This window comes from Epinephelus lanceolatus, chromosome 18 (assembly GCF_041903045.1).
Source record: "Epinephelus lanceolatus isolate andai-2023 chromosome 18, ASM4190304v1, whole genome shotgun sequence".
In the NCBI taxonomy this organism is placed as follows: Eukaryota; Metazoa; Chordata; class Actinopteri; order Perciformes; family Serranidae; genus Epinephelus; species Epinephelus lanceolatus.
In genome coordinates, this window is record NC_135751.1 from 771,810 (window position 1) to 782,500 (window position 10,691).

The 10,691-nt window shown below is 42.1% G+C and overlaps 1 protein-coding gene and 1 long non-coding RNA gene across 6 annotated transcripts in view; one reads left to right on the plus strand and one right to left on the minus strand.

Annotated features, from left to right (window-relative positions):
• abcc1 (ATP binding cassette subfamily C member 1 (ABCC1 blood group)) overlaps positions 1–10,691 on the minus strand; it is a 109,574-nt gene that overhangs the window by 42,254 nt on the left and 56,629 nt on the right. For both annotated transcript variants that reach the window (XR_013487967.1, XM_033644634.2), the window contains exon 8: positions 536–763. Coding sequence is in view for 1 of the 2 variants with exons in the window: in XM_033644634.2 (XP_033500525.1) it covers positions 536–763 (228 nt within the window). In the remaining variant the exon portion in view is untranslated. The remainder of the gene's footprint in view (positions 1–535; positions 764–10,691) is intronic.
• LOC117268300 (uncharacterized) lies at positions 3,169–10,559 on the plus strand. Of its 4 annotated transcripts, XR_004502638.2 has the most exons (5): positions 3,169–4,157; positions 4,592–6,837; positions 8,010–8,130; positions 8,228–8,299; positions 8,456–8,569. It is a non-coding gene; the product is annotated as an uncharacterized LOC117268300 (long non-coding RNA). The 4 variants fall into 4 exon arrangements; XR_013487969.1 differs by having other exon boundaries at positions 3,170–4,157; positions 8,228–10,559; XR_013487968.1 differs by having other exon boundaries at positions 3,170–4,157; positions 8,010–10,559.

Genomic DNA, 10,691 nt, shown 5'->3' on the forward strand with positions numbered 1-10,691 from the left:
AAATCACTATTTTGGCAATGGAGTCTGGCTTTGAAGAGAGAGGTATAACAGCTTAATTTTCCCTTAGAAAACACTGCCCAACATAAAGGTAAAGGAATGAAAATATTATAAAAATAGCCTAAACTTGAAGTGATATTGATTGTTTTCGGTGGGGCTTTTTTAGGTGGCTAAAATACATTTTGTTGCTGACACCTCCTCAGCAATGCATTGCTTAGCCTTCATGTCAGACTCCAGCCTGCTTCTCCTAACTAGGGCCGTGCCGACTGACATCTACTGTATGTAATATAGTATCTATGAATAAGTACCCCATACAACCTCGCTTCAATAAGTAAAGAGCCAACTATAGGATTTATGCCCGGATTCTACTTTTGTAGACCAGCAGTGTCCTTTTTATAGATCCAGTCCATGTATTTTGTTTGCCATTGACTAATGACAACTTGAACACAAAAAACATATGACATACCCAAAACTACATGTTAAAGAGGAGCATTAGAAACATCTTTAATTTGATTGAGAAAAAACATAGGTTTCTCACCGAAGAATCTCAGGCCCAACAAACATGAGGACGTCCTGGATGAGCTTATAGAGGCAGGAGATGAGGAAGTAGGGTCCGAAGGTTAGGCACAGTGCCCACAACAGGGAAGGCTCCCTTGTGTTCTGGGGGTTTTTTACAATCAAGATTTCAGACTCTTCCACAGCTCGGCCTTCTTTGCCCTCATTGTGACTGACCCGCTTGGGGGAGTACAAAGTTTTCTGCTCTGTCCTGTGGAGACAAAAAAATTGAAAGGTAGACTGCTATAATTAAATATTCTATTCGTGGGATCTTTTTTTCTGGACAGTACACCTCTAAAAGTTGTAGTCCAAGATGAGACTCCCAAACAGCGTTGTAATTGTAAAAACAAATAAATGAAAATAATGAGTTATTACAGGTTGGTTGGTTAGTTGGCTACTACAGGTTAGTTGAGACTTCAGACTGAAGCTGATTGCCAAAACATCTGATCAATCCCTATATGTGCCAGGGAAAAGCTAAATATTACGGTTTCATGTACATCACATCTGTAGCAGGTGCAGTTTTAGCAGGAAGGAAAACATGAAAAGGTCAGCAGACTGTAGCTCCTTTAGGTGCAATTTATTGGCACATCTATAAATGACGTTTGAAGCTTATGCTTTTTTCCAGACTTCACTTTACATAGTGAAAGGAAAAAGGGATGATTCAATGATTATAGTGGTGTTGGTTGATATAGATACTGTCTCACTCACTGTGATTGGTAATGTCATCTTTTTTTTAAAGTCTTTTTTATTGAATTTTTTCAGAATATATCAGAGGTGCATGTTGAATGGTCATTGCAGGAATATGAGGTAAGCATAGATATATATCAACAGCAGCTAGCATCAGCGTATCCAAAGAAACATGGATTAAGTAAACAGAAATCAGGCTTAAAAAAAAAAAAAAAAAAAAAAGAACAGAAAAGTTCACAAACATTACACAATGAAATGTACAAGATAATCCCTCCACAGTCACTGCCAGTGTACTAGACATAATATGAGCTCACTGTCACACCTAGAGTCTGTGCTAAGTGAGTGAATAATGTGCAGTGTAGTTAAGCTGCACTTAAGTTGTTGTGTTCTGAAAGCTAATACTTGTCCAGGGCTCGGTGGTGCTAGGCAACTGTTGAGATACTGCTAGAGAAGAAGAGAGAGGAGAAAGTTTGCAGTGTTGGTGTTGTAACATGAAACGTTATCATCTGTCCTGCGCTTCCTTTTAAGCGCTCTACTGCAAATACATAACAAAATTGGCGACGAGGATAGCCGTGGCTACTACTCCTTTGCTTCCCACTTTCCTACGATATCCAGGAGAACCTACAATGCCGTTTGAAACGTGGCTGAAAATGTTCGAAAACTACCTGCTTGTGATCGATGGGAAAGGAACCAAGTGGCCCGATGCCCGAAAGCGAGCTGTACTGCTGCACAGTGTCGGAACCGAAGCACACAGGATTTTCTTCACATTGACTGAAACAGGTACCACTTATGACCATGCTGTGGCCGCTCTGCGAGCACATTTCATGCAGAAGGTAAATGTCATTGTCTAGAGACATAAGTTGCACCAACAGGCATAGAGGCAGGATGAAACTATTGCACAGTACGTCTCCGCGCTCCATGAGATGCTTGCGTTGTGTGAGTTTGGAAATGCAGAGCAAGATATGCTATGAGATCAAATAGTAGAAAAAACGTACAGTGGACGCATACGTGAACGTTTGCTACTGGAAGATAAACTGACTTGACTGACTGACTTTGGATAAGGCCATTCGGATTGCCAATCAAGTGGAATCGGTCGCACACAATGCCAGTGCGCTCTCGAGCTGTGAAATGACAGTGAAGGGGATGACTACGCTGTCAAAGAAGGAACAGAAACGCTCCAGCAGTGCAGGTAACCAAAGACAAGCTGAAGCAAAGTCTGTGTACACACACGCAAATGCTACAGATGTGACTCAGATAAACACGTGGCAAACTCCACAAAATGTCCTGCTACAAACAAAACATGCAAATCATGTAGAAAGACTGGACACTTTGCAAAAGTGTGCCGCTCAAGTCAAAAAAACGGAGGTGAGAGAGACTCATCCCAGAGTTGACAGTGCTACTTCTGAAAGATGCTGTCCCAGCAGAGAAGAAAATAATGTGCAATGTAGAAGTAGGCAAGTCACTGAAAAAAAAGGTGCCCACTTAAGATGATAGTGGATACAGGATCTTCAGTTTCACTGCTGCCAGCTCATGTCAGTGAGGATTCATTCAGTCACATACCGCTGAACCAAACAGATGTTCCTCTGGTGACATACTCAAGACAGAGGATTCCAGTGCTGGGCCGACTAGATACACATGCATTTCATGATGGATGTTCTGCCCCGGCCTCCTTCTACATTGTGGAGTCAGGTTCACTGCTGCTGGGGTTGGACTTGATTGAGGCTCTGGAAATGGTCATTGTGGGAAACAAGGTGATACTCAGAGCAGAACAGGCAGTCCGGGGGCTAACAGTACCTTCCCCTACCACAGCTTTGCATCCACCTGCAACTACAGCTCTGCCTCCTCCTCCTTCTGCTACAACTCCTCCTACCACACCTCCAGCTCCTCCTGCAACTATAACACCACCTCCACCTGCGACTACAGCTCAGCCTCCACCTATGGGCTGTGTGAAAAACTTTGTGCATAAAGTCAGAGTGAGAGATGATGTGACGCCTGTGCAGCAGAAATTGAGGAGGTTGCCCTTCGTTGTCAGAGATGCTGTTTCTGCAGAGTTAAAGCGTCTACTGGATGTTGACATCATCGAGAAGACTGACGCGTCTCCCTGGGTGTCGCCAATTGCGGTGACTCAATGGAAGAACTCAGCTAGAATACGGATGTGCACAGACCTCAGACCCTCACTACCCCATTCCACACATGGAGGAAATGCCTACCATCAGGTTCCTCTGCATTACCCATGAAGGGCTCTTAAGGTACAAGCGAGTGTGCTATGGGCTAGCATCAGCGCCTGCTGCATTTCAGAAAATGATGTCCATAGTGCTGCAAGACCTACCTGGCCTTCTAGCATATCTCGAGGACATCATTGTCTCCTCATCTTGCCGTGCTGATCATGAGACATGCCTGAAAACTGTTCTCTACAGGCTACAGGAAGCTGGCCTACTCCTGAATACAAATAATGCAAATTCTACCAGGACAAGCTGACTTACCTGGGCCACATCATAAGTAAGTGTATCCGGGATGAAAATCTATTTAATCCAAGGAGGACGTCCGTTATTTAACGGTTATTTTATGTTATGTTATGTTCATTATTAATATAACAAAGTCCGCCATATGAGTGCGTAAGTTCCGGTCACGTAGTGTTGCGTCGTCACGTACGTACCTGGGAGGCCGCGGCTGTCCAATTGCGTCGCTCGTAGCGCCTGTTACAAGCTGTATGCTCCGTCTCTCATTCAGAAGGTGAGGGGAAGCATGCGGAGCAGCTGCTACAGGTCGGTCGCTACAAACAAATACTATTTCACTCATAAACTCTTGGTTATATCATTCTAAATGCCGCCGTTACATCATTCAACCCTTTAAGACATCAACCAGCGCCGGGGAGGGATAAGTTGGTCGTGTGGTGCGTCGGATATATTCTGGAATTGGTGAGTCTGCCTGTTTGTTGTTAGCGTTAGCGTTAGCATTAGCACTAGCACATGTCAATGCATTTATATGGACTGGCTACGGCACACCTAGCTTCTAAATGCTAATGCTGGCTTTTGAATCCATAGTAATGAGTGTCATGAGATTGATGTGCCACTACAGCACAATTATAGAATGTTTACTTTGATTTGTGAATAATTTTGTGAATGTTGACATGTTATTTAAGAAATGAGTGACACTAATTTGGGAAGATTTGTCATGCTTATTTATGAAGTGGATTGATGTTAAGGTGTTTAAACCAAATGCACTTTATTGAGAGATGGTTATTCTATTGTTACTCATGAAGTATTGAATTATGTATTAATTATGGTGTACACTGAATATAACTAGTTAGTGAAATGTTTTATTGAAATATGGTCCTGTTTACATTATACAGGCCAGGTGCTTGTACAGACGCAGAATCGAATCGATGGCGAGCTAAGACACTGGCCTCGGAGCCGAGCAGTCCCAGTTAAGAGCTCTCCTGGTCTGGTAGGAGGCTCTGGCAGCCTTGTTCCCCCCTCACCTTCTCTTACATCCACACACACATATGCACTCGCACTTTAAGGCTTCTAGCCCATGGACAGTTGACATATTGGACTCTACCTTTGCGGCGCACATGCTGGACTGTTTTTGAGCGCCTCATCCTCTATGAACTCTGTGCCTTTGCGATACGCAATATTGTGTGTGGAACTGCTGCCATATTGGCTACCACTGAGACTGGTTTTGATTTGAATGTTGTTGATGCATCAGACGTGTCAAGTGCACTTTTCTATTTAATTCATGTACTCTGCAGACTGTAAATATTGGGGTCACTGTATGTATTGTCACGCATTAATATATGGTACCAACCGCATCTGATGTGCTGTTTGTTGTGTTTTATTGTACCACTACCTCTAAGAATCGAACCTGTCTTCTGTAGACCTAGGCCCAAAAGCTAGCTTAATACTAATATAATAATCATACCATATCATCATAATTTAGCCTGTGTACTGGCTACATAAGGATGGTCTGCTGCCAAATAATGATCACATTGCAGCTATTTGTGATGCTCCATCACCGAGCCATGCTGCGTCCCTCAGGTCCTTCCTGGGCCTGACATTGTGGTACTCCAAGTTCATACAAAACTATGCAACCGTTGTGGAGCTAATTAGAAATGTGCTGCATGACACTACATTCACATGGACTTCACAGAACAGCTTCCATGAAGTCAAACTGCTTATTACTGACTGTCCAGCACTTGCCATGTTTGACCCCTCACTGCCCGCAGCAGACTGCCTTTCACGATTGCCACTGCCATGTGAAGAGGATGGCTCCCCAGACATGGAACCAGAGATTGTGGCTGCCATTTCCGCCCTTTTAACTGCCATTCCCATGTCTGACTTCACAGATGTCTGCTCTTTCTGCCCAGAGCTAAGCAAGCTGCGCACCTACATGACTAAAGGGTGGCCTGCATCATCCAAAAGCCTGCCGGCAGACATGATACCTTAGGTGTGAAATGAACTGTCAGTGTACAACTCACTGATTTTGAGAGGGACTCACAAAATAGTGGTGCCAGTAAAGCTACGTTCCCACATGATACACCTAGCACACGAGAGCCACCAAAGCATAATACGTACAAAACAGAGACTCAGAGACTTGTATTGGTGGCCTAAGATGGACGTGTTGGTAGAGTCTGTCATTGCTACCTGTGTGTCCTGTCAGCTGAATGACAAGACAACAAGAACTGCCCCTGCACCCATGACACCAGTCCCTTTGCCTGATGGACCCTGGCAAAAGCTTGCTGTCGACATTGCTGGCCCATTTGAGACTGGCCCTGCTGACTGCAATTTCGCTATTACCATGGTGGACTACTATTCAAAGTGGCCAGAGTTGTGTTTTGCTCCACAGTGCACCACTGCTACAGTGATAAGCTTCATGAGATCTGTATTCAGCCAAAAAGGAAACCCCATGGCTGTGGTAACAGACAATGGTCCAAAGCTAACATCCTAAGAACCCTTCTCTTTCCTTGAGAAACGAGATATCCAACACATCAGGACTACAATCAGCTTTGAGTTAGCTGTTAACTGATGCTGACTACTATTTATTTAAAAAAACAATTGGGGGCATTTTTGCCTTTGTGAGAATAGTTGAGGACAGACAGGATGGGTGGGAGGGAGAGAGAGAGGGGGATGACATGCAGAAAAGGGCCACAGGTCTCAATGGAACCAGGGCCCTATTTCAGAAAGCAGGATTTGTGAAAACTCTGAGTATGCTGAGCCTGAGATGAGGGAAACTCTGACTTTTCTGTTTCACAAAGCCAGTTCAGCGTAACCCTGAGTCAGTTACAGTCGCGGTTCTAGGGGCAGGGCCACAGGGGCATTGGCCCCATCTGAAATCTAATTGGCCCCCTGAAGTGCCCCTGTCCTGTCACTCATCTGTTGTTTTGTCCGAGAATGACAATCAGCTTATTGGTGCAATTCTGTGCCCAACAACTGGTGGCAGTAGTGCGCAAAATAGGCACGTCCACTGTCAATAAAGCTGACAGAAGACGATAATTTGAAAGAACTCAGGTTCACACTCCAACGATACCACAGCGATAGGTGGGCTGGAGACAACATGGAGAACCGCCCGATGGCAGTCAACGTTTTGTAGAGATTGTTGGTAAGTCACAAATCCCCAGGGTTGTCACTAATGTTTGAAAGAACATTAATTGCTGCCGTCACTCAGTCTGACAAACATTAAATTAAGAAGCAGCAGTAAGCTATTAGTTAGCATTAGCTTTCGCTAATACATGTAATGCTAATCAATGTGCGTTACTTCTTCATAATTTGCATTTTTGTGTTAACATTAACCATAATGTTTGGTAGCAATTCAGAGTATGAAAAGAAAGGGTCAGTCTCAGACGGGTATTCAGCGGTTTTTGGCCAAAAGAACCTGTCTACCAGCCGCTAAAAAAATGAGCAGGGAGAGTGTGATAGAGGATGGTCGACCAGAGGCTGGTCACGGTCAAGAGCAGGGCAGCTCCAATCCCTCTTCACCAGGTCAGACATCATCTAGGCGCAGCAACAACAGTAACTCTGTAATGTATGATATGGCTGGTATTGTTATGAAATGGCACAGAAGTTAAGTAATTGTCATACTGTAAAACCCAATTGACATTGGCGCTAAATGTTTGGAGATTTTCTGCTTGAGGAGTAACTTTAGCAATTAGCTGGTAACTTGAATGTTAAAACTCATAACACACTTGTTTGTACCAATTTACTAGTAATTGTAATTGTAAAAGTGCTATTGTGAGAATCTCCGCCACATTTTCGTTAGTGGGCACTCTATATTTTACCTCTGTTTGTTTGTGACTATTGTGAATAAAAATAGTGAAAACAGTAAATGGATGTATCCTAAATTAAAGGAACAGTGTATCAAAGCGCAGATCCACCTTACTTGACCACAACAAAGTTTGTACGAATGTAGGCATTGCCTTGACATTCATCTATAGCTGGATCTCTGTCTCACTGTAGATTAGACTACTTGCACATTGTGTAATTCCATGTTGTGTTTAGTCATGAAATTGTAATATTCCAATATTACATTAAATAAATAGGATTTACAATTTCATATGTTTAGCAAAAAATTTTGGACACTGCTGAGTGAACGATAATTTCAGTATCCCGAATACTTGAATTCTTGCACCTCACCTCTACCAGAGCTCACCTTGATATTTCAAGGTTTCAAGTCTTTTTCCTAATTTTTAATTAAATAGTTGTGGTCTGATAGTTAGACAACATGGTTTCAGCTGCATACAAGCTTGGAGAATGTGACACATATTTGTGTTTTAGCTACAAACTTGGGGGGCTGGTTCTGAAAACAACCAGAGTGAAATTGTTGCAGGTGACGTTTACCAACAGTCTGCAGAACCACCAGAGTCACCAAACAGTGCTACTCCTGTAGGATCTGATGGTAAGGAGCTATCTGGGAAGGTAATTACTGCTTGTGTATGTCATTGTGAGAGTAGGCTTATGTTTTGCTGATGTAATTTTTCATTTGCTGCTTTCAGATATCTTCCAGTGCAGTGCACAGGGTCCTTTGCAGCAGTCAAAGAGTTATTCTGCTCCAGTAGGACCTGATGGTATGCACATGTTTTCATTCTGTAAATGTTCTGTAAATTTCAGTAAACTATGCACTCATTAACAATCATTTACTGTTTCTGAATTCCAGTTGTTGAAAGTTAAGGGGCATTAACAATTAAGTAACTTCAACTTTTATTTAATTTGCTTCTCTCGAGACATTTCCCAGTCTAGAGCAGGGGGTCCTGTGCAGCCTGTCCTTAAGCTCTTTCCCAAGACGCAGCATGGAAACCGGAAAAGGGCATTCATCGACTCCTGGTACAGAGACTGTTTAAAATTGAAAACGAGTTTTACTGTCTACACTTTTTTAAATTTAAAGTGTTTGAAAAAGGTGTGACACGTGAAATGCATGTATACCTTATCATAAATTTGACTGTGTGCATGCATGTTGGACAAATACTTGGCCCCTCTGTGAGAAATGTGGCCCCTGGATGGCCCCTTACTTTGAAAAATCCTAGATCCGCCACTGGTCAGTTACTATGGCAACATACTCTGTGAGGCAAACCTGCTAGCTCACAGGTTTGCTTCAACACAAGATACAGAGCTTCCGCTCGAACTACTTCCTGTTACCAACCTTTAAAAATAAGAGCATGATGCAATATATTGAATACCACCACAAAAGTTGTGGACGTTGAGGCACAAATTATTCAGGGACTGTTGCGTTAGGAGGTGGTGATTAGACCCCTTTTGGCTGTCTCATCGTTCCCGGAGGAGTGTCTATATGAAAGATATGATTTTACCTCACACTAATTATTCATCTTAACAATGTGTTCCACCCAGATATATCAAATATTAAACATTGTGGATTTACATTATCATTGGAGCAAATTTTATGCATTGCCCTTTGATTCTTCGGCAGCGGCAGTTTTCTTTATAACATCAGAGATACTAAACACAAGAAGAAAACTGTCTTTGGCTCTGAGAAGACTTCTGCCACTTTTTGTGGTTTTCCATGGGCATAAATCAGAAAGGATCATCAAAGAGGAATTCCACAGAACTGCAGGTTTGTCACTGTTAATAACAAATTAATCTATGCGGATACATTATGCAATGATTTATGAATAATTTTCATATTCAAAAATTCTGCGGTGTAATTGGCTGCAGCATATATGGACTCACATCTCCATCATAGCTCCATCTGAATAAAGGAGATACGTGAATAGGAAGTCATTTCACAGCAGTTCAGCAATTCCATAAACCTAAGCCTAATATTGCAAGAATGACAAACGTATAAGCAAAATTTTTACCAGTCTGTACAATATTTTTATGTTTGAGTTGCTGTCAAGTGCTTTTGGGCTCCATCAGATTACAGATGAATAAGAGGATATAGCAGATTATATTAAAATATATGAACACTGTTAAGGTATAAAAATGTTTCTATATTTTCTGTATATTAGACACATTACATAACATCACATTATCCATTAACACACTGCAATCTTTTCCCATCACACCTCACGCGTTCAGCTGCAGCTGCTGTAATCGATTTTTTCATGTCTTCATTTGTGGTCATTAAAATCTCTGATTCGGTTGAGATGAAATATGTGGCTCCACTCCACTTTCTGCCACTGAAAAGTATGTTATCTACACTCCACTGATGATAGCTTTTGGTGCTCACCATGAACGCAACTCCCTCAGGCTGAACATACTCAGAGTTGATTGAGCTAATTCTGATCAGCTGTTCTGGAACCAAAAACTCAGTGTTTCCCAGCTCAGGCTCAGTCAACTCAGAGATCAGGATTAGGTTCAGGCTTTGTTGAGTGTGCTTTCTGAAATAGCAGTCGGAGCCTAATTGTTGTTGCAATTTAAGCAATAAAAATGTTGATTTATCTAAAAAGTAAACAGATTAGATGTTTATTTAAGAGACCTGTCTTATTTTCTCTTTTGCATATTTACTATTGCTTTTGATAAAGCAAAAGTATTTCTTATCAGTTTACTGGATTAATTGATGGATTCATTGGTAAAATTCTCCATTATTAAAATAATCGATAGCTGCAGCCTTAGTGGCATATTAAATCTCAAAATAACTGATAACATCTATCATTTAGATATATTTACCTAATGCCTCTCACATTAATGGCATGCAGATTAGCTTAGTGAAACCAACAACACTCAAATTCTGTTTTTGGCCAGGATGCTTAGAGCAGAGGCTCCACTGTCTGCTCGATCACTGTCACTATTCCCTGGACCACATGGGGAATTGCAAATTCAATGAAAACTGGCCATTTAAATAATATTTTACGGCATGGCTAAAACCGTTACAAGGCGATGTCTACAAAGCTCAGTGTATTTTCTCAAATTCGGCATGATGGCAGTCAAAGCAGTGGAATCCCACACAGAGTGACACGAGACAACTCTGTCAACCAACTGATCTATGGCTAAGCCCCGCCCTCA